The 23,151-nt window shown below is 37.3% G+C and overlaps 4 protein-coding genes across 9 annotated transcripts; 2 read left to right on the plus strand and 2 right to left on the minus strand.

Moving 5' to 3' along the window:
- Positions 1 to 199: 199 nt before the first annotated feature.
- On the minus strand, positions 200 to 3,788 carry LOC103961980 (peptidyl-prolyl cis-trans isomerase FKBP53). Its single transcript, XM_009374640.3, has 11 exons — positions 3,642 to 3,788; positions 3,377 to 3,450; positions 3,010 to 3,245; positions 2,777 to 2,916; positions 2,033 to 2,378; positions 1,726 to 1,851; positions 1,047 to 1,311; positions 889 to 973; positions 764 to 805; positions 619 to 667; positions 200 to 502 (listed from the first exon to the last, which is right to left on the minus strand). The coding sequence occupies exons 1-11, from the start codon at positions 3,652 to 3,654 to the stop codon at positions 424 to 426; spliced, it is 1,455 nt and encodes a 484-aa protein (XP_009372915.1). The 5' UTR covers positions 3,655 to 3,788; the 3' UTR covers positions 200 to 423.
- Positions 3,789 to 5,577: 1,789 nt separating this feature from the next.
- On the plus strand, positions 5,578 to 12,091 carry LOC103961979. 6 transcript variants are annotated; one of them, XM_048565691.1, is made up of 5 exons: positions 5,578 to 8,623; positions 10,318 to 10,546; positions 10,787 to 10,944; positions 11,086 to 11,289; positions 11,850 to 12,091. In XM_048565691.1, exons 1-2 carry the CDS (start codon positions 6,300 to 6,302, stop codon positions 10,331 to 10,333), a joined length of 2,340 nt encoding a protein of 779 aa, XP_048421648.1. In that variant the 5' UTR covers positions 5,578 to 6,299; the 3' UTR covers positions 10,334 to 10,546; positions 10,787 to 10,944; positions 11,086 to 11,289; positions 11,850 to 12,091. The 6 variants fall into 6 exon arrangements, with proteins under 6 accessions (XP_048421648.1, XP_009372910.1, XP_048421647.1 ...); XM_009374635.3 differs by having other exon boundaries at positions 10,736 to 10,944; positions 11,086 to 12,091; XM_048565690.1 differs by having other exon boundaries at positions 10,772 to 10,944; positions 11,086 to 12,091.
- A 3,123-nt stretch (positions 12,092 to 15,214) lies between these two features.
- LOC103961978 (hypersensitive-induced response protein 4) lies at positions 15,215 to 17,438 on the minus strand. The gene is made up of 5 exons (XM_009374634.3): positions 17,141 to 17,438; positions 16,912 to 17,032; positions 16,754 to 16,845; positions 16,390 to 16,486; positions 15,215 to 15,850 (listed from the first exon to the last, which is right to left on the minus strand). Exons 1-5 carry the CDS (start codon positions 17,333 to 17,335, stop codon positions 15,480 to 15,482), a joined length of 876 nt encoding a protein of 291 aa, XP_009372909.1. The 5' UTR covers positions 17,336 to 17,438; the 3' UTR covers positions 15,215 to 15,479.
- A 3,194-nt stretch (positions 17,439 to 20,632) lies between these two features.
- LOC103962005 lies at positions 20,633 to 21,638 on the plus strand. The gene is made up of 2 exons (XM_009374662.2): positions 20,633 to 20,763; positions 20,905 to 21,638. Exons 1-2 carry the CDS (start codon positions 20,707 to 20,709, stop codon positions 21,502 to 21,504), a joined length of 657 nt encoding a protein of 218 aa, XP_009372937.1. The 5' UTR covers positions 20,633 to 20,706; the 3' UTR covers positions 21,505 to 21,638.
- Positions 21,639 to 23,151: the final 1,513 nt, after the last annotated feature.

Raw genomic sequence — 23,151 nt, forward strand, 5'->3', positions numbered from 1 at the left:
ATAGTAGAAAAAATGGAAGAGAGATGGCGGTGAGAAATGGGATTACTAGCATGTGAGGGAGAAAAAATACAGCAAAATTATATTGCCCGTAACATTTATTTTAGTGTTTGCTTTGTTGATAGGATCAAAATGGTTTTTTCATCATCTTTTTATCGACAGAGATTTTTATTAAATAGGAAGGATTAATGAAAAGCGAAGATGAAGTGCAAAAATGTACAAATAAATTGGGGAAAATTTCGTCACTAAAAGTATTAATTTGAAGTTTTGATCAAAACCAGGTTCTTATGGAGAAATGAAGGAAAAAATAAGCTACATTATCCTTTAAGTCAAAATTGGATGCGGACGGAGCATCCCCACGGCTGATTTTCCGATCAGAACAAGAACTTCAAAGTTAGAGGCCAACGGAGCATCTCCATAGCTGAATCAATTGACATCGAGCAGCTCAACATCAAACACAAGCCATGAGTTTGGTGGTATTTTACCGGCACGTTTATTTCCATAACTGCATCCAAAGGAAACACAAAAATAAGCTTTGCGGAAATGGGAGAAAGGACAACAGCTCAACTGGTTTTAGGTCCCCCTGTTTCATGGGAAGATACGGTTATGATCATGGCATACCCCATTTCTGGTGGAATAGTGAGTCTTCTTTTGTCCCCGACACGCATACCTGGAGGAAGGTAGATCCGCATTAAAAGATGCAACGACTGCTTAGTAAAAGTTGTAGATCGGATTTAAGACAGATTTGAACATCTCAGAAACTTACCGTTAACCCCGACATCCCATCCTGCTATAACTTGTCCAAGACCTGCACAACCGGAAAAAAAATGAGGTCACACTCATAGTGAAGTTGAGTTATTTCTTGATTCCTGTAAAATGGCATTAACTTACCTAAGCGAAACTTGAAAGGTGGCCCTCCCACATTGGAGTCAAATATGTTGCCATTCTTTAGCTTGCCAATGTACCGAACACTGACCTGAAAAACAAATATTAGCATCATGAATCCTTTAGAGGGTAAATGTAAACATGCTGAAAGGCTAAATCTTTACCTTTTTTCCTGAAGAAGCTTTTTTGCCATCAGGTTTTCCCATAGCTAGCTCCTCGACAACCAATCCATTTGGAAAGGTTTTCCCCTTAGATCGCTTGCCACTGGTCTGCTCCAAAGCAGGTTCGTTCTGATCTTCCATGTTGCCAGCAGTTTCATCCGTGTCCGTTTTTATTTCACTCTCCTGGGCTTTCTTCTTCTTTTTCTTCTTCTTTTTCCCCTCGGTGAGATTGTCACCAGGAATAGAATTATTTTCGACGTCAGAGCTCCTGTGTATGAACATACTATTTTACTCAGTGTAAAAACAACAAAGCAAATGTATGAGAAATAATAGTGACCGACAAATCTAAGCCATTAGTGAAACTGTTATCGTGCCAACCATTCAACCTCTTGGGTACAAATTACTAATATGACAGGAATTCTTAGCAAAATATATATTAAGTTGGCCATAATATAATTTTAATTTATTATTAAATAAAAAAAGGCTCAAGTTTCGGACTGAAAAAGATTCATAAAGCCAGCGTGTATTTGTTCTATTCCGCATTACTGAAGCCCGTTGCATTCAAATCCATCTTACAATCTATACATTAGAGGGGCAGGGGTAATTTCTCTGCATGTCTCAATGAAAACACAACATAAATGTACTATGTAAAATAACGAAACGATGATGTAGCAGATCTCACTTCTTATTAGATAGCTTTTGCTCATGCTCTTGGCTCTTCAAAACCTCAGGTTGCTTTTCATTGTCATCAGCATTTACCTCCTTAGCTTGCTCTTTCAATTTCGTCTTCTTCTTATTTTTCTTTTCCCTGACATCATTTGAGGAAACACTTCAATAAATTCAAAAACTGAATATTTGGCGGGCACCACAGAACAAGACAATATAAACAAAGTTGTCAAATGATTGTTGATTATCAACTAAAGGCTTCAAAGAATAACCCAACCTAAAAACTGATAAACCTCTAACCACTGAAATGGTCAATTACTCACCCTTCTGGCTGACAATCTTGGTGAACATCTTCGACTTTCCTTTTTGACCCAACAGCCTCACCATCTTTCACTTTCTTCTTCTTGGTTTTCTCAGTAATTTTGTTATCTTTCTGTTCGGTTGCTGCTTCAGGCTTCTCAATATTGGTTTTCTGTTTAGTGGATATTGGAAAGCCATCTTCATCTTCACTCTCCAAAACAGTGACACCGGCATTTTTCTTGACAACAATTTGATGCTGAGAATTTGTGTTCTTTTCAGAGTCATTCGATTGATTCTTTTTCACTTGTCGTTTGGACTGACTGTTTCCATTAGCAGGTTTCTCATCGTCCTCTATCTCCTCAATTACAACTAAGAATTAAGCCAAAGAAAACACCAAGTCAGGCACTACATAGCAGCATAATAATGAATAAATCACAGCTGAAAAAGTGACAATCATGAATAAATCACAGCTGCATTTACCAGCAGCGGAATACAACTTCATTAAACAAGACAACCATACTTAAGTATAACATAATGCTGAACAATGGTTTGGACATTGGAGTACGCCAAAATATAAAGAAGATTAAGATCTAACTGAAATTTAACAGCATGAAGTTAATCAAACTTTCAGCATGGAAAGTTTTACTATGTTTATGCTTTGTCTCATATCAGATCCAAAATGAAAAACCAGTCACGAAATTCACGAAAGATCTATTCCAAGTAATTATAAAAAATACGTTTAATAGGTTTCCGATATGCCAATTTACCTCCACTATTGGGAACAGGCGAGGGCGGGTACATGGCAAAATCTTCGTCATCAATAAAATCAACATTATCATCATCATTATCGTATTCTGAAGACTCTGACTCTGACTCGGTCTCGGCAATATTCTCCCGAAAAGAATCCCTTTAATTGTTGTAGAGAGATAAAAATTACCGTTAAAAAGATAAAAATGTTACAAAAACAAACTCACAAAAAGTGAAATTAATTAGCACATACGATCTATAGTCATCTCCTTCATCTTCGCTCTCATCCACTTGGTAACCAGAGAGGTGGATGCTTCGGGTTCCAATCACCGAGAAGGTCACCAAACCATCAACCGGCTCAAATTCAAGATCCAAGGGGACCGATTCATTCTTATTTGGTAACAAAGAACACACAAAGACTGAAATGTAACTTCCAATGGAACACTGAACTATACACCTCTCCTTCGATTCACCGAGGCCTAAAGTCGCCTGATTTATCAACACAACGTCAACAAGAAAATTCACCATCCTACCACACCCAATTCGCAACGGTTTCTTAAAAAAACCAGAGTGCTCTAAGCAATCAAAAGGTTCAGAAAAAAAAAATTAAGGAAAATTACCTGAGTAATGTGAAGCTTTCCTTCGAATTCATCCGATTGATACCCAAACGATCTGCCTGGTTCTATTTCAATTCCTACAATTTAACATTCAACCAAAAATAAATAAATAATTTCTCAAAGTTCCCCAGACTATCAAACCTTTCGGTTTTCTGAGAAATCGTAGAATTTTCGCTATATTTTCTTCCGAATTCAAGAAATATTGTGAACAATTACTGCATCAAAAATAAATGAAATTAAATAATTATTGATAAGAGAGAAGACTGACCCCAGAATACCATCGCTCCGGTATCGTTGGCTCGCACAGCGACGCTCCGAGCTAAAACCCTGGCAAAAGCCTAACGCGGCTCTTAAAACCCTAATTCTCGCCTCGAGTTTGGATTACTTACTGTAGCACGGTTATTGTCTGCAACAGGTACTATAATAACCACGTGGCGTGAGGAGGCTTCACGCGCGAAATTAACATTTAAACCCCAACGCAACCGAAGGCTTTTGTCTTTTTCTTGTTTTTGGTGTTTGGGTTGATATGGTGAAAAAATAAACTAAGGGGAAATGTAATGGATTGAGAAATGGGCCCAGTACGCCTAAATTGACGAAATGTGGGGCTTTGTAAGTGGGCTCCCTCTGAGCCCATTTGCACACTTTTCGGGTAGGTGGTTTTTTTTGGGCTGGTGATAAGAGTACAATTTGGTGGACAAATTATTATAAACTACACCAATCAACGGAAAAGATGATGGGTTTGAACTTGGGATAGAGTAAGTTTAAGAGGAAGTCCTAATTATCAGGGTAATTCAGCACTTGTAAAGATGAATTACATTAGCTAAATAATGTGAAAATGATGCTACAGAACAAGATTGTTTTTTCCTTTGATGATTTGATATTCTAAAATATTCTGTTATGACGAGAGAGAATTTAAGCTCAGCACACTGTCTTAATCGATGGCTAATCCATATATTCATATTACAAAACTAGCATTTATTCTTACAATTATCTAGCCTAATAAGTTTGGAAGAAATTTTGTAGGCAACTTTTGTAATCGTCTTGGCTCAAAAAAAATTGAAAGATTTAAATTAAAGTTATCGCCTAATGACATTTATCTTTACATATAAGTGAGAGGTAACATAATTAACTCATTTAGCTAGTTATTATGAATAGCTCATGGCTTAGTCCAAAATCTCGCAGTTCAATGTGTAAGATGTGAAGAGATTTTTCAGTGTGCCAAAAACACAGCTAAATACACTAAGTGTCATAATACAAATAGTTGAATACTTTAAAAAAAATTCTGCCACTTATATTATGACACCGAACATACTCGGCCGTGTCTCTGGTACATTCCCCAACCTTCTATTTTTAAAATTTGAAATGGACCTTAGATCTAAAATTATGTGATATGTAGAAAGCTTTAGGTTGGATAGATCATAGCACCCATATGCTTTAGGTGAAGATGCCATCTCCTCTTCCTCGAATAATTAAGGATACTTTTTTGACTTTTCACATCCACATATACCTAATGCAGTGATACACACACATATATATGTTTTATCTTTGTATAAAATCATTACCACTTTTTTAAATATCATAATAAACAAATGTTTTTATGTTCATGAACTTCTCCTTTGATTTTTTTTGGTAATTTTACTGCAATTTATTCTCTTTTTTTATAATAAAAAATCATTCCATAATAATAATTAAACATAAAGTAGTGTTTATGGGTCACACTTGTAACCACTCCACCAAACTTTCAAGCATGATGATAACATCATAAAATCAAATAGCTATAACTGGTTCCAACTTTTAAACTTATACATGCATGGTTAATCGACAATCATATTGCATTTGCTACATTTCTTTAAAATTTAATTCCCTTTATGCTAATTTTGGAGATAGAAACAAATGCCTAATTTAATGAAAAACTTAAGGATATAGGTTATGGTCTTTATATACTAATTCAAAATAAAAATATACAAAGTACTAAGCTTGTTTTAAAATTCATTTAAAATAATTGAAAGCACTTTAAAAAAAAAAAAATTTTGAATTCCAAATCACTTAAAGTGCTTCCTGCAAGAAACACTAGTTATGTGTTTTTTTGCAACAAACACTTCAAGTATTTTTTTTTCAAAGATACATTTGCATAAAGATTAATACCGAAAATATTTTCATAAAAAAATGCTTTAACAATTTCAAAATATTTCCAAACAAATCTTAAATCAACAAGGTATCGCTTTAATAAAAAACAAAAGTCATTTTGAGGTCAAGAAGATCTCCAATCAAGAAGCAGAGAAAGTAATATTTGAAATTCCAAAACAAAGAAAACACTAAGAAATTCCGAACACTTTTAGACATTGACAAAACCGAAGAACTATATAAAACTTGCAAGTCTTGGACAAAAATTCTCACGAACAAGAAAAAATGGAAAGAAAAAACAAAAAAAACAGAAAAAATATTTGTTGGTCAGAAGAATAAATAGAAAAAAAAAAAAAAAACTTTGTATTTTTCATCATGTCGAATAAAATTCTCTCTCTCCTCTCTATGTTTTTCTCTCTCTGGAGTCAGCAGAGTCTGCACTATATGTATGTCTCCGTTACTCCTTCATTTCTGTTGTGTGATGAAGGTGCAGTTGAGCAGTTTTGCAGCTGACTCTTTGAGAATTTTACAAACCTTCCACCATTAAAGCCCACTTCAAAAGCTTCAAGCTCCCATCTTTTCCTACTCTTTCACTCGCCTAGATCGCCATGGCAATGGACCTCTGCTTCAATCCGAACCCGAACCCAAAACCCAATTCATCATCTCCTTCACTTTCCGGCTAAATGCCCTGAACCCACCACCGTGAGAGACCAATCACCTAAAAGCTTGGTTCTTTCACTGAAAACCCATCACTTCACTTACTGAGTCACTCGCACTCTCCAATTTCGACTCGTTTGCTTCAATGGCGTCCACAAACTCAACCCCAACAGAACCATCTCTGTCGCCGGACGACATAGCCGCCAGGGCCCTCAACCGGCGATTCGAAAGCCTGGTAACTGTTCGAACAAAGGCCATAAAGGGGAAAGGAGCTTGGTACTGGGCTCACTTGGAGCCCGTTCTCGTTTGCGCCCCCAACTCCAACATCCCCAAGGCCGTCAAGCTCAAGTGCTCACTCTGCGATGCCGTCTTCTCCGCCTCCAACCCCTCCAGAACGGCCTCAGAGCATCTCAAACGGGGTACCTGCCCGAATTTCACCTCTGTTTTGAGACCCAATTCATCGGCGGCGGTATCTCCGGTTCCGATATCTTCCTTGCCTTCTCCGTCGTCTCACAATCACAGAAAGCGGAGCTCTCAAATGGGTACTAGTCCTTCTCCTATTTCTCAAGCTCCTCCGCACATTAGTCCTAGTCCGATACAGGTTCACTCTTTAGCTATGATCGAGTCTTCCCGCTTCGGTGGTGACCATAATTTCTCACAGTCCCCAAACCCTGTTGGGATTGCGAGAAGTACGGGGCTGGATCAGCACCATTTGGTTTTATCTGGTGGGAAGGAGGATTTGGGTGCTTTGGCAATGTTAGAAAATAGTGTGAAGAAACTTAAGAGTCCCAAAGCTTCGCCTGGTGCCACTCTTAGTAAGGATCAGATTGATTCTGCACTCCAACTACTGTCTGAGTGGTTCTATGAGTCATGTGGGTCCGTCTCATTTTCGAGCCTCGAGCATCCCAAGTTCAGGGCTTTCCTTAGCCAGGTGGGCTTGCCTGCATTGCTGCAGCGTGAGCTTTCTGGTGCTCGACTTGATGCTAAGTTTGATGAGGTGAAAGCTGAGTCTGAAGCTAGGATTAGAGATGCAATGTTTTTCCAAGTTGCTTCTGATGGGTGGAAAAGCGGGGATTCTTGTGGGGAAGAGAATGTTGTTAAGTTCACGGTTAATCTTCCGAATGGGATTAGTGTTTTCCAGAAGGTGGTGTTTACTGGCGGGTCAGTTTCTTCGAAATATGCAGAGGAGGTGTTGTGGGATTCAGTTACTGGAGTATGTGGGAATGCTGTGCAGCGTTGTGTGGGGATCGTTGCAGACAAATATAAGGCCAAGGCATTGAGGAACTTGGAGACTCAGAACCATTGGATGGTGAATGTCTCCTGTCAGCTTCAGGGGTTCTTGTCTTTGATTAAGGATTTTAACAAAGAGCTTCCACTGTTTAGGGTTGTCATTGAAAATTGCTTAAAGGTTGCGAATTTTGTAAATAGCAACTCTGAGGTTAGGCATGCTTTCGAGAAGTGCAAGATACAAGAGCTTGAGTATGCTGGGTTGCTCCAAGTTCCTTCGCCCAAATGTGATACTTCAAAGAACTTTGCACCTATCTACGCAATGCTGGAGGATATATTGAGTTGTGCCCGCATACTCCAAATGGTCGTCTTGGTTGATTTTTATAAAGCGATATGTCTAGAGGATCCAATTGCTAGGGAAGTTGCAGGGATGATTCAAACTGAAGGATTTTGGAATGAATTAGAGGCAGTTTATTCACTTGTTAAGATGATCAGAGGGATGACTCAGGAGATTGAGGCTGAGAGGCCATTAATTGGGCAATGTCTGCCCCTTTGGGAAGAATTGAGAACAAAAGTAAAGGATTGGTGTGCCAAGTTCAACATTGTTGAAGGACCTGTTGAGGAAATAGTTGAAAAACGATTCAGAAAGAACTACCACCCAGCATGGTCGGCTGCATTTATCCTTGACCCGATATACTTGATGAGGGACACTAGTGGAAAGTACCTTCCACCATTCAAGTGCTTGACACACGAGCAGGAGAAGGATGTAGATAAGCTCATTACCAGGTTGGTTTCCAGAGAAGAAGCTCATGTTGCATTGATGGAGCTCATGAAATGGAGAACAGAAGGAATGGACCCACTTTATGCTCAGGCAGTGCAGGTTAAACAGCGAGATCCTGTAACTGGAAAGATGAAAATGGCAAACCCGCAGAGCAGCAGACTTGTGTGGGAAACTTGTCTAAGTGAGTTAAAGACATTGGGGAGGGTTGCAGTGAGACTGATCTTCCTCCATGCAACCTCATGTGGATTTAAGTGCAATTGGTCTTTCATGAGATGGATTCGTGTACATAGGCACTCAAGGGTAGGCCTGGAAAAGGCACAGAAGATGATATTTATTGCAGCTCATGCCAAACTAGAGAGAAGGGATCTTTCTAGTGAGGAAGAAAAGGAAGCAGAGCTGTTTGGGACTGCAGACGTTGAGGATGACATGCTGACTGAGGTCTTTTCCGATGCACCCACAGTGTAATGTTTTTCTTTTTGACTCCTCTAGGATTCTGTAACTCTAGGATTTATTGAATTCTTTCCTCTCTTTTTATTTTTTCTTCTATATACTTCACATCTAGGTAAAAGATTTCAGTGTTATTGCTCGAAGGGAAGGTTAATGTGAAGGAATTTTGAACATTGTATTACTGAAACTGGCATATCTTCATGATTCTAATGAAATAGTCAATCTCTTGCCAAAACATGATTGTGGGTTTCTTCGGTTTGTACTTTGTAAACAAGAAGCCCTTTGATCTTTATAATCATAAAAGTGGTCCAGGGATTGAATATAAAATTGTAACATTTTTCAAGAGTAGTTTGAGATATATGTTTCTTTATGTTTAATATGGTGTCCTGCAAAATCCAGTTTCTCTTCGTTGTCTTGAAAAAAAATGTGCTTCATCATATTTCCATTGTTGATATCAGTTATTGACTGTTGTTTTCTTCTTGAGTATGAGATATTTGATTTGGATAAGTCCTCCTATGTAACATCGTCCATTTTACTGCATCTAGTTTAGCTCATGACGTAAAATATAAAGAATTGGATGGTCATGTATGACTGGTGTGAAAATTTTGGTTTTTTATTCTTCTGGACTATTTTTTGAATTAATGATGCTTATAGTGGTATTAGTGTTCAAATAAGTATGCAAGATGCCCAACATAATGACATGAAAACAAATTGGACAGTGAATGGACATATAAAAATGTTAGATTGTCTCGGAAAAGGAAAGAAGTATAGTAAAACATCAAAATAGGAGCTCTATTGTTGAAGTGATGCCTATATGTTGCAGTAGTAATGTGGATTAGAGTGACCGTGAGGAATGACGTTCTGAATCATTGAAAGATGAATACCAAACCAATTGGCCACTTGATGGCTCATTACAACTGGCCTTTTCTGTTCCCCTATTGTTCAACTTATAATTTTTGTTTATGCTATTTTTCATTCCCCAAAGTGTAACCGCTCTGGTTGAAGTGCCCGCCAGGACACTACATGCGGACCACTGCTAGTTTTCTGTCACTGTGCCACTTCTTATTGGACAAAATATGTATAGGGCATTGTATATCTGTTGGATATGCAGTCACACTCTCAATTAATATTGGCTTCTATGCTAAGTGTGCTTGAACACAAAATGAAGTGCCATGCTGAACAACATATTGTTTAGACAAGTAGATACGCAGCACTTCCGTTTCTGGTGCCCTAAGATCTCGGATAGACATGTACGCATGCACTTAATACATGGAATTGATGCTCATGACCAAGATTGAGTATGTTGTACAACCTGTACAAATTAGCACTGCATTGGCCTCAGTATCTTGTCATGATTTAATTTCTTGGGTAGGACTCTTAGAAAGTGGCAATACCAATATGTTTATGTTTTTAGTCTTTTAACCATTTAACTTATTCTCTTCGTGTTTTCCATATAACCTGAAATGTATAACTATCCTACGAAGGACTCCTTTTTCTTTGTTTTTTTTGGGAAATTATAGTTTATACCAAATTAGGAACACCTATTCGGGCCTATGATGGAAATATCTGTCAAGGCTTAATGTTTGGAACGAGTAATGGTGTGTTCTAATTTAAGCGTAGAACTTCTTGTATTTGCTTGAGAAATGAAATCACCGAAGGACACGAATGGCATTTGTTTGAAATGTTTGACACTTCCTTTCTGCTGCAGGAGAGGGTTTTCCTGAATGGGCTGGGTGGATGGCAAACAAGGCTTGAGTCATCACACGGGTCAAACCTCGTAAGAACACAAGAGCGAATCTTTGTAGCCAAAGACACACTTCTCACTGATTGAACTAGGCATATCTGCTGGTATATCAGTTTCTGAAATTGAAGAGCCCTACCACGGGAAGTGGAAGTCCATTTCAGTGCTTTAGTTGTCATGGTCAACGAAAAGGAAGGTATAAGGGGCCTTATTTTCCATCATTCCTCTCTCTCTATCTCTCCCTGTTGTATGTCTGTCTCTCTATCTTTTCTCTCTCTCTCTCTCTCTATTTGTGTGTTTATTGTTTTAGATTTTAGCTTAAGATTATTTCTAATCATCTTGGGTAACTTGTGCTTTAAACATTCCCTGTCTTGTGACATTTTAGTCTCCAACTGGGCCCTTACGAACTTTGTTTTTGGAGGATGAAAATTTGCAGTCCGCACAGTTATCAGATAGGCCTTCCATGATTGCTAAAAAGTCTTGAGCAAAATGGAAGCAAGGAGGGGATGTGCATAATATAACTGAAAGGGATATTGCAACGAACTTGAACTGAATCTGCATGTAATTTGGCTTAGTAATATTGAGCATAAGTAGGTTGGTGATTCTTTTACTTGTGATTCACATGCTTAATCTCCAAGCCCCTTTCAACATTGGCTCCACCTAAAATCCCAACTTTTTGAAAATTTCATGAGTGTCTGAAGCTGTTAACCAAGTGCCACACCTTTCTTTGTGCAGGCTGAGAAATGAAACGGGTTATGTGCATCACGTGTAAACGGATTTCATTAGTGGTTCAACTGGCGAGAAAGACCTTAGCCTTGTGGCAATTGCTCTAAGATGGGAGAATGCGTATGTGGTATTCACTGTATATATGCACATAATATATCTGTTTGCAGAATTCTGAAAATCGGATTCAGGAAACTCAGTTCGTGGCCGTAGCAGGTGATACATTCAAATTTAATTCTCTTTTTTTTTTCCCCCGAGTAATGTGCAAGAACGATACAGTATGAAAAATGGGACCAAAAAAAAAAAAAACAGAGGACAAAGTGGCATATGAAGTCACTAGTTGAGTTGGCCATAGTTTTAGTATCTTATAACAGCACTTCCAAATTTTGGAGAATTATTACACTTTCTGGTGCACCTTCAAATCATACTCAGTTGAGTTTTCAATAAACCATACCAATCATAACCCCCTCTTGCCATAGAAACCCAATATGGTAACTTGACTGAGCAGTAGACTGAAAAAAAAATACCAAGTGGGTTTGTGAATGAAGAAAAAAATTCGGGTAGAGCTCCCCCACTATGTTATTCGCAAGTCATCTCTCACAAAAACATGAAACCTTTTGTATTTTGTTCCCACCTGGTGTGAGAGTTCCCTAGTCAAACAGCTCTGCCAAAGTTCAAAGTTTTCACTTTTGAGTTAAGTGTAGTTAGTGGTGGAGTAAGAATTTGTTACTTTTTCTTTCTACCTTTGATTTCATTTGTTACTGAATTTGGTGAAGGCATAGGGGGTCCTGTCGGCAGGGGGAGGCAAAATACTGACTACTCACCAACTAGAAGGGAAAGGGAAAGCCTAAGCCTTTATTTAGAATTGTATGGTATAGGAGGATGGATTCATTGTTCACTCTCCACTCATGTTGTTGTTAAAGAGAAAGTAGATATGATGATTAGTATAGGACAACACTCTTTTCTACAAGAATCTTCACACTTTCAATGCTCCTTCATAATTAGCTTTCTTCCTTTTTATCATCTCTCATCTCCCTCTTTTTTTTCTTCTTGATTGTTTTTGAATTTTGAAGCCTTATGTCCGTCATTTTTCTTGAGTACCTACAAATGTTCAGTGTCGATATGTATTTACCTGTTCCTCAGCCACTGAGTTTGAGCAGGTAGACCGAATTCAACAATCAAATGTGTTGACAGTGAATGAATGTAAGTACTCGAGAAAAATTGCGTATCTAAGCACATGAATTGACATGATATAAAATTAATTTTGGTAGGTATTTCTTGTTTGTGGCCCTCCTTTGTATGTTTTGGTGACTTTAGTTTTATGAGGTAAAATGGAAACATTTTTTCTTTGTATTCCGCCAATAATTGAGCAAGTTGACACAGGAAAGTGTCATGATAATGTATGGGTAATGATTAGATATGGATTTATGCAGAAGTATATACATCATTTTTCAATCCAACTAATCTTCAAGTTTTTGCACATGGTTGGTAAAAATAAAAAATAAAAAGCGATCTCAAGTCAACAAGGCTTCATGTTTTGTGAGGGTCGTGAGGGGAGACATTTATCTTATGCAGTTTTGTTTTTGCTTTACAAAGAGGCTATTTTCACGATTCGAACTCGTGACTTTTCGGTCACAAATAAACAACCTTTCAGTTTGTGCCAAGGCTAAAAGTAAAGGTTAAATTGGGTATTTGATGGTGGGGTAGGGAAATGAATAATATATATGTACCACCTGCCTTTGTGTTTTTTGGTATTCTACGGTTTGTCTTTCTATGATTTCATTCCACATGAACTTCAACCACATGTATGATGTGTCATTATGACAAAGATAGTACTCTAATCAATATTTTTCGCAAAGTTTTTGTATCTGTAACCACTAACCCCACACCTAAAAGTTGTGGAGGCGTTTTTGTTCGCCATCCTCAAGTGGTGGTATCATCCTATTTTTAATCATTTGATGGGTTTAAATTTTGAGATTTATAAATTTTGAAAATTTAACTCATTCAACAGTGATAAATAAGGTGGTGAACATCACCATCATTTAAAGGTGGTGAATAAAAAGATTTCCAAATGTTGTGGTCCTTGAGTTTTGATTTTAATGACTGTGAACCTATCCACTTTATTAGAGTAGCGAAATGGTACCTACAAGTGATTGGGAGTTATTGATGTATAGCAGACATGCATGTGACTTGAATTGTTGACGCATGCATATCAGAACTCACATACATTAACGGCTCACAACCACTAGCATACATGGAGCCTAGCATTTTGAAAATGATTGGATGTGCATAAGGACTCACTAGTAGTCTTATTAGGCTCTTGCTATTTCTTTCCCATTGTATCCTAATTTGTGCACTTTTGTCCCTTTTTCGTTTGACTTTGTTACAAGAGGCATCCCTCCAGGAAGGTTTCTCCTACCAAGTGGCTAAATTGGAAAGAGATTATTTCTTTTGAGTGAAAACTTTTTTGTTATTCTTGTTTGAAAACCCAAAATCTAACCACAAATTTGAATTTAACAACATCAGATAAAAAAAATGTTATTTGATCATCGAATCGAATGAATTGAAGATGATCAAATGACATAAATTAAAAAGAGGTGGCCTAAATATAAGGGTAAGATAACTAAGATTGTCCCTTCTTTTGAGAAAGTGTTATGATTATCGAGAACACGAGTTACAGGTTGTATTATTTTTCATGTTATAATAAATTTGGACATAGTTGATATCTCTCATTTTAAGTATTAATTTAATTTACATATTATAACTTGAGAAAAATAATAACGTCACGTGACCGCATTTCAAAATGCTGTATAATTGCTCGACACGTTGAGCCTTAAAAGTTAGAAAAATCCATCCTACCAGACTCACCTGTGTCATTATAATTTATTGTCATTAAGTAAATACCAGAAACGAAGAAAACAAATTAAGTGCACTCCCATCAAATCAAAATCTCCAATTATCTAATCTCAGCCTAATGGTCATCATACAATATCATTACCAAAAATCCTCCCCTAAATATTCCCTTCATTTTTATGATTACATTTTTGTACGATGCAAAGTTGGCCACCTAAAACGTATTATTTTACTTTATGTTTTTTACTAATTGGTCCACGTTTAACGGTAACGCTTTTTATAATTAGTAGGTTGATTAAGTATTAAACTTTAGGTTAACTTTTTCTTTGCTTATGGCCTGCCCTACGACACAACATTTGTGTGGAGCCAAAATATAATGTTTTAGGTCGAGTAAGGTCTACAAGATAGAATAGGGCCGTCGTATTTGTAATGCTAGTATGCCACCCATTTGTTCTACACAATTCCATCTTTGAATTTTGTGCTATATATCATTACATTCCATACCAATTACCAATTGCCAAGCATAGCATCTGTGCTTCTGCATGTGGTCAAATATCTTATTAGATACAGTAAGTTCTTATCCGTGTTTCTCAGGTTCAAAATTACCCTATTTCTTAAATTTTTGTAATAGTTTCAATTAAAAAATAATAAATAAAAAAAATAAAAAAAAAACCTTTGCGGGAGTTTCAATGAATTTGTCACACTGTTGAGTGATGCTACCAATCAATTCATGTTATCACATGTATTTTTAATACAATATTGCTCGTAATATATCAATATTGTTGTGTAACGTATAATAAAACGTAGATTCATAACGCCGTAACGTGACATTTGAGAATCACTCCCAATAATTTACCCTACATCTCCATAAAAACAATTCATGATAAATATTGGATTTGGGCCTTCGGGTGCAACTTGAGACCCAACCGAATCCAATGAGCTAGTCCAGACTACAATGGACCATTGTTCCCGTGGGCCCATGACAAAGCCCACTTTGTTAACTCCTGACAGAAAATAAAACGTGGTCTAAATCAATAATTAAGAACAAATAACCATTAGGATCCTCTCCGGATCTTCTTGGTGAAGAACTTAAGAATCCGTAAATCATATCCGTTCATCATATATTGTACTGTCAAGTTTCTATCACATATTGTTTATGTTTATTTTTAAATAAAAATCTTTAAAATGATTTCTAATCGCTGAATGTACGATGAATGAATACAATTCACGAATCCCCGAATCCTCACAAAGAGGATCCGGACTCAACAAATAACAATCCCTAATAACATTCATTCAAAATAATAGCTTTATTCAGACCTATATATATTCAGACCTATATATATTGGGCTGTATTACTATTTCTTTATATACACACAGAGTCGACATGGTGTAAGTCTATACCATGTTCTTCATTCCAAAAGAAATGCAAACAAAATTAAACGAATCGAATTGCATAAACTATATCTTATGTAACAACCCTAACCTGTTCGCGTCATCTCGAATTCGATAAAAAAAAAAGTATTGTGACCAAGAATTTCTCCAAACGAGCGTATTTACTCGGCGTTGAGCTGAGCACTAGATGCCTCCATTAGTCCGTTGCGTATTTGATCACCGATGTCCCTAACGTGTCCCGGACCGTGGGGTATAAAAACTGTAGTGTTTTTCGATGAGTTCCCGAGGTCTTTGATTGTGTCAAAGTACTGAGTGATCATGATCAGATCCATCACCTCCTTTGACGAGGTGCCTTCCACCTTGCCTGAGAAATTCAAGATGTTCTCTCTTAATCCATCGGTGATTGCCTGCCTCTGCCTGGCAACACCAACTCCGCCAAGGTACTTGGCCTCGGCTTCAGCTTCTGCCCTTTTCACCTGAAGCACCTTCTCTGCTTCTCCTTTGTATACATTGGCTAGCTGGAGCCTTTGAGCTGCAGTACAGATGCTCCATTATTTAGTAAATTTACAAGCCATAAACATATATAAAGACTGCAAACTACTGATCAGTGTGCGAAATTCAACATTTCGAGATAACCAGGAATATATGATAAATAAGTTCAGCTTCTAAGATGACCTCGAGTCTAGGAATCTAGGAGAAAATGTTCCAAATTTTAAGAAAAGCAACGTTTGTTCGCTCCAACATATAAAGTACTTTCACGAAGCAAACTCAAATTAATTTACAGCTTAACATAACAGCAGAATCTAAACATTATGAGGCCAGATACGTCATAAGAATATCTTGTCAGAATGTCGCTAGTATCATACACTTCTGTACAAAAATCAGAAGAGACGCAACTGAGTAAACCATAGCACATAACCATTCCAAAATGTTTGTTCTCAAAACCTGGGGCTAACGGAGACTCATGTTCCAACAATATACTAACTCCCAAAACATGTCTTTTCCTACCGCAACTACAAGCACAAACAATTGCATGTGTAAAATCAGGGAACGAATCAGAGAAAATTGTACCTGCATTGATCTCATTCATTGCCTTGCGGACAGAGGCGTCAGGTATAATGTCAACCATCAGTATGTGCTCTATGCTGTATCCATATCCTCTCATAACCTGATCAGCAATTTCAGCATACAAAGTAAGAAATCATGTAAAACAAAACATTTCTTGTTATACAAGTTTCAGATAGAAGGAAACATAACAATAAACAACAACATTTCGCTCAAAACAAACAGCTGAGAAGCAATCACAACAATCCAATTGAACTCAAACTCATTCAATTCAAAGCATTGCAACGATAAAATAGTAACAATCAAGCATCCTACCGTCAAAACGATCACGAATACAGTAAACACTTCAACAAATCATTTCATATGTTACCTTCTCAAGCTCCTCCAACACGGCTTTAGCAACCTCACCCTTCTGCTCAAAGAGCTCGTCCAGCGTCATTCTCGGAACCAGAGCTCGAACCACTACACAATTCAATTCAATTATTCGCGTAAAAATTAAAAACCCAATTAGCCAATATAGGAAAATACCATCAAAGACATAAGCTTGAATCTGCTCTTTGGGGTTTTGCAGCTCATAAAACGCATCATCAGCATTCTCTTTCACCACCCTGTATTGAATTGAGCAGACCAATTGCACAAACACATTATCCTGCCCAAAATTGCACAAAATTTCAATCCAAACACCAACAAAAAATTTACAATTTACTCAAAATTCTTGCTTGTGCTGTATGCATTTCAAAGGGATGATAAGAATTACCTTGGTTTTGGTCTCGATGCGGACGTCGAGAGAAGCGATCCTGGTGGAGAGGATGCCGGCGACCCATTGACCGACCAACGGGTTCAGGAGGTGGAAACCGGGTTCGGCGAGCCTCTCGAAACGGCCCCACCTCTCCAAGATGCCTATGCTCGCTTGGTCTATGCAGGTACAGAAGAAGCAGCACGAATTGCCCATCTGGAATGGATTGGACTGGACTGTGTAGGTTCTTGGGTTTGCCGACGGACGACGACCGCCGAGGAATATTTATACGGTTAGGGAAGAGCGACCGACTTCTGTACGATTGGGCTTTTTGGATAAGAGAGTATTTATCCGTAGAGAATAGTATATTGGGCTGGACTTAGAGTTAAACACATGTAAATGGATATTGGGCTTCAATCATCTAACAAGAAGTTCTAGTGGGCTTCAAATCTTGGAAACAAATCAATGATTTAATTGTTTTTCTTTTCTTTAAAACAGACCAGTTGGTGGCTTCGTCAGGACAGTCCATCTTTTTAGAAGCCGGAAATACTTACAAAGTCATTTCAATTGTGGCTTGTCCACTATCGTGCAATCCACCAGCGCCAGGAGTCGATTCCAAGATTACCGTGTAGAATACAGGCTTGGAATTCATCTTCAACTACTGGTTCGCTGATTAAAATCAATGATTTATTTAAGGGTTTCAAATCACCATGCACCTCCACGGTGCATTCGACCAAGCCACCCTCTCACCTCCACCCGCTGTGCATATGATATTTAACCCCAAAAAAAAAAAAAAAAAAAAAAAATTCAGACCTTAGGCGTCAAAATGGAGGCAGAGAAGAGAGAAAAAAAAAAAAAAAGTAGTTGCGGGTACTGAGATTTAAGGTGGAAGAGAGCGGTTCTGACGTGGGTGCCGGTGAGGGGGAGGCCGGCGCCACTGAGCATATAATGTATAAATCACACGTTACATATTATAGATGTTAGTTTGATATGCATTGTTGGTTCGTTTCTTAATAATTTTAAACTTTTAGAGTTTAGTAGTTGTCTACCATGATATCATAATTATGGTTCCACAAATTTTTAAATTCAAAACCGATACTTGTTCTGGTGTGTCGTGAATCGATCAGTCTCTCCAAATAGAAAACCACACGGACTCGAAATGCGTATGCAATGCATACTTTGTACATGAACTTACAAGAGAAAAACATTGCAAATATGCGTATATAGAAGATCCCTTCATACTCCACAGTCCCTAGACGTGTTGGAATACATGTATTTACAAGAACATTATACGCGTAAAGTGTTCTTGTAATCTTTTTTCTTTCTCATTTTTCGAACTTTTAAGATTGAGAAGCAAAGAGTCAAAGACAATGAAGTAGACATGGTAAAATTTTGAAGGTACCACACATTTAATGTCCCCTTCCAAGATTGCACAAATCCAACCAAAAAACCTTCGACCCACACCTTGTTTCCACCATGCTTCCCCGTTGCTTGTTGGAGTGGGATTCTGTCATTTTCAATTTGTCCTAATTTTCTTTTCTCTCATTTTATTTTAATGGTCACGATTATACTATGTCAATATCTTGTGTTGATTTTTTTACACAGAGAGAGACACATAAAAAAATGAGAGAGGAAGATAAGAAAGGGGAGGAAATTTAGAAGGGAGGGAATCGTACTCATTTCCCATCACTGTCTGATCAATACTCCCACTTTCTCATTACATGCTCCATATTATGTCCTACACGAGCTTCTACCCATAAATTATACGTTATAACCGAAATTCCGTTCTATTATGTTATTATTTCACTCAAATGATATGTGTATATTTGTTTTGAATTGATATACTGTAAGAGTGAAACATATTAACTATATCATTCATTCATATTATAAAACGTATATAAAACAAAATAATACACTGTGCAACAAGTGTTCCCGATACACCTATAAGTTTCATTTTCCTAAAAGCCAATGATAAAAACGACAACAACAATTAAAAAATTAGGTCAAATTGGTTCGACCACACATACGTATTCGTTCATGCATCGTCTCTGTCGTCTGATCACTCTACCAGAACTGGAAAAGATGGAGCATCTTACAGACTTACACTGCAAGAGATGGACCACGAGACATGAAAATTTATGTGTTGCGTTGCTCTGTTATGAATGTGCTTGTTTGGGAAACAACTTGATCGGATCCAGATCTGTGTTGTCATTTCTGGAGGCAAGGACGAGACCTCTTGCGTTATATATTTATGATTAATTAACCACATATTTGTTTATATGTGCTAATAATATTAAGTTTAGAAAATACATTTTCAAAGCACCTCTAATACCATAGCAAAACGATTAAAAAATGCATAAATTAATAAATTAAGTTAAACTGGAAAACCTTTGGTCAATAATATTGTAGCTCGTACGTATGTACACCCCCGTACACAACAAGACAGCATGTGTCTATGTAGTGGAGTCTAGATCCTCTTTGGATTTGTATATATGTTTGGAGCTTAAGAATTCGGAGACCAACTAGACTATTAGTTTGTGTGAGGTGGGCTAATGGAATGAACTATAACGAGGATTGCATAATCAAAATGAGTGGTCTGGATCTCCGAATTCATCGGTTCCAAACACAAAGATCCGAAAATAATCCCAATTATGCGTAGTGTACAAGTTGATAGCTAAAAAATGTTAATTTAAACCCAAGATTAATTTGCAAATTGAGGACTTCCAAACTTGTTGGTTTTCTACCTCGGATAACATGGGGCTCTCCTCCTCCTATATATTATATGTAATATTCAACTTATGTTGTCTCTAAGATATAAGGCATCACAGCTAATCAATGATTATTTGGAGACAAATAATTGGCATCGTGCAAGTTTAATTTTATTTTTGGTATCAAATATTAAGATACTTCCTCTAAAAGTATTAAGATGTTTAGTTGAACGTTAATGAGTTGCCTCCTGGAAACTCATCTAATTATTTAATAATTAACTAAGCAAGCTCTATATATTTCAACCGGGAAGATTAAGTATCCGATTCCTAAGATCCTATTCATATCTTGTTAATAATTTCCTTTTTCTCTTTCAGTTTATTAAGCAAGCGGAAAATTTGATAGTTTATTTCCTACATTTTGTAACTTTTTTCAAATTATACTAAAAGGCGAGAGTCATACCTTACAGTGAATTTATAAGCACTTACGCTTGAAAGTAACTAATTTACATTTTATCAGAGAAAAAGTGTGTAACACTAAATAACTAATGCACGCACACTAACATGGTTTAGCCCTAGTTTTTCCAGACAAACTAGTACTAAAAGGACAACAATTTTATATATAATCCTACTATCCTAGTTGGTACTTGTTAAATTTTGATTTAAACATCTTCTAACATGGCCAGTTGGATTGCCACTGTCCGTAATAAGAAAGCATTCCGGGCAGTACTGCCCCCTATATATGTCAGTCCTTCCACGCTTTTCCCTATATATGCCAGTCCTTCCATGTTCTATCCAAAGCAAACTTGAAGCTAAACGTTGAGATTTGAGAGAAAAAGAAAGCTACAGATTTATTCACAATTACATTTTCAAAGAACAAACATGGCTTGCTGGTCTGCTGAGAATGCCACAAAAGCCTACCTCAAAGCCCTAAAAATGGTGAGTATCCTTTCATAATTTTTTTCTTCAATCACTTAACGGTTTTTTTTCGATCGTTCCATTTTGTTTAATTCATGCTTGATTTTTCTGTTTAATTTGGTCGTTTCTAACTAGCTGGTTTTTTGTTTTGTTTTAATTCAGGGCCAGAACGGAAACGAGCCAGATGTGATCGAGTTCATTTCAGCCCTAGCAGCAGGCAACAATGCGCAGCTAATGGTTGTTGCGTGCGCTGGAGCTGCCGACTCCAATACCCTAGCCCTTGCTGTGGCTGCTCAACAAACTGGCAGCAGAGTTGTATGCATTCTTCGCGGTAACGAAGAATTACACTTGTCTGAGAAAATCCTCGGCGTCAACGTTTGTCACGTTGAGTTTGTTATTGGAGAAGCTCAAAATCTTCTTTCAAATTACTACAAGGAGGCGGATTTCGTGCTCATCGATTGCAACCTCAAGAACCACGAGGCAGTTCTTAGAGCGGTGCAGATGGGGAGGAAGCAAAACGGAGCTATTGTTGTGGGGCATAACGCTTTCGGAAAAGGGTCGTGGAGGTCCGGCGGATCAAGGACTCAGTTGTTGCCCATCGGAGGAGGGTTGCTGGTGACAAGAATTGCAGCAGAAAGTAATAATGCAAAAATGATTGGAAATAAGAACCATTGGGTTGTCAAGATTGATAAATGCACAGGTGAAGAGCATGTGTTTAGGGTTAGATCATCGGTTCCACATGGGAAAGGGATTGCAGCTTAGGGTTAATTAATTAATTAAGAGAAGATTAAGTTTTCCTTCTGTTAATTGCTTCTCTCAAACAACAAATGAAGCAATATTAGAATATTAGACATTGTTAGTTATTTTTGGGAGTTTTGGAGATTCTTATATATATGTAATATCTGAAATGTATATATCAAGTGATGTTACATGTAATAGTTACATATATTATGATTATTAATAGATGATCAATTAAATTTAAAGTTGTAAATCTTCAAAACACATTCTCTAAACATTGTGAATTAATAGCTTGAAAATATCAGTTGGCCCATGCAGATTTTGTCCCGACTCCCCTCGATGTATATCCATTTTTCCCATCACCTTCTTACGAATCTTAGCCGCACGGTTTCCTTATTATCTTGTGGTTTTCTTGGAATCCAATCACGTTTACGAAGAGTTGAAAGAAAAAATTCCTGGCAAGTGACAAGTGGTTCGATTCTTTAAACAATCTCCATCTTTATCATTGATATTTTGAATTATTTGAAGATAACATGTAAGAATGATATTTTTAGCTCTTTTGAAAGCAGTTTTAGCTCGACTTATTCATGCTAAAAGTGTAGTCAAAAGATTTTTGTGTGATCATAAAATAATTTTAGCTCTTTGAAAAGCAGTTTCAAATGGTCATGTATAACAAACAGAATGTCACAAATAGCCTACGTCTTAATTGCCTAGATGTGACGACACCGTTTGGTCAAGAATTAAAAAGCAGTTTGTCTTCTTCTTTTCTCTCAGGCTGCCCTCCTGGTTCGCTCTTTTCCCATCACTGTTGCCATGTACATAGATTTGTTAACTAATTTTTGGTGCCCCTCAACGATCGCCACGTTCGCCCTGCCTCAAGGCCGGCCCTACTAAAGTACGCTTAGTTCTTTCAAAAGAAGTTTGAAACGGCCATATATATGACAAATATGTTCACTTACATAAGAAAAACTAGACAAATTAATAATAGTACATGTTATAATGCACAAGATAGATTAAAATTGTGTACCTGGTTGGCCTGGTTCCTTAATTAGTTATCCCTGGAGTTTGCTAGGGAAACATATTGATCGGATCTGAATCTTTCTGTTGGATTTCTGAGGACAAAAACAGGTTGCAAGGGCTAGCCTCCAGCCTTGTGATAATATTTGCATCCACTTCTAGCCAACTCAAATTCTCTAACTCTATTTCTGTCGTCATAATTTACTTATCATAACAAGCTTCTTCAAATTTATTATTTTTATATGTAATATAGGGAAATTTACTACTAGAAAGGTGGTTAATTCAAATTCATTGGCTTCCTTCATAACTTTTGTCTTTCAAGGTTGTTACTCTCGTTGGGGCGGGGTTTTCCTTAGAAGACTTAGGGCGTGCCTAATTTGACCTCAACATAGGTTGTTACTCTCGTTGCGGTGGGGTCTTCCTTACTAACATGAGCATTTAAAGAGTGCTTAATTGGACCTTAATATAGAATGTGATGATGCATCTCTCACCCATTTAAATTATCTTCTTTACAACCAATCATGTAATTAATTACATGCTCAAACTACAAGGTTCGGTGTTTCGGTGACAAAATCTGGTTGTGGTTTGCTTTCGTTTGCGGGTTTGTAATTGTAGAATTATCAAAGAGACGGGCCGTATGGCCCACTTCCAACA

The sequence above is a fragment of a genome, unplaced genomic scaffold, assembly GCF_019419815.1.
Source record: "Pyrus x bretschneideri cultivar Hongxiangsu unplaced genomic scaffold, Pyrus_bretschneideri_v1 Contig4, whole genome shotgun sequence".
Classification (NCBI taxonomy): Eukaryota; Viridiplantae; Streptophyta; class Magnoliopsida; order Rosales; family Rosaceae; genus Pyrus; species Pyrus x bretschneideri.

Coding starts and splice junctions, on each gene's coding strand:
- LOC103961980 (XM_009374640.3), bottom strand. Junction 2,917..3,009: donor GAAGGAGATGACTATAGATC/GTATGTGCTAAT, acceptor CAACAATTAAAG/GGATTCTTTTCGGGAGAATA. Junction 503..618: donor ACTATTCCACCAGAAATGGG/GTATGCCATGAT, acceptor CTTTGGATGCAG/TTATGGAAATAAACGTGCCG.
- LOC103961979 (XM_009374635.3), top strand. CDS start 6,300: ATGGCGTCCACAAACTCAACCCCAACAGAACCATCTCTGTCGCCGGAC.
- LOC103961978 (XM_009374634.3), bottom strand. CDS start 17,335: ATGGGCAATTCGTGCTGCTTCTTCTGTACCTGCATAGACCAAGCGAGC. Junction 17,033..17,140: donor GCATCGAGACCAAAACCAAG/GTAATTCTTATC, acceptor AATTTTGGGCAG/GATAATGTGTTTGTGCAATT. Junction 16,846..16,911: donor TCAAGCTTATGTCTTTGATG/GTATTTTCCTAT, acceptor TGAATTGTGTAG/TGGTTCGAGCTCTGGTTCCG.
- LOC103962005 (XM_009374662.2), top strand. CDS start 20,707: ATGGCTTGCTGGTCTGCTGAGAATGCCACAAAAGCCTACCTCAAAGCC. Junction 20,764..20,904: donor ACCTCAAAGCCCTAAAAATG/GTGAGTATCCTT, acceptor GTTTTAATTCAG/GGCCAGAACGGAAACGAGCC.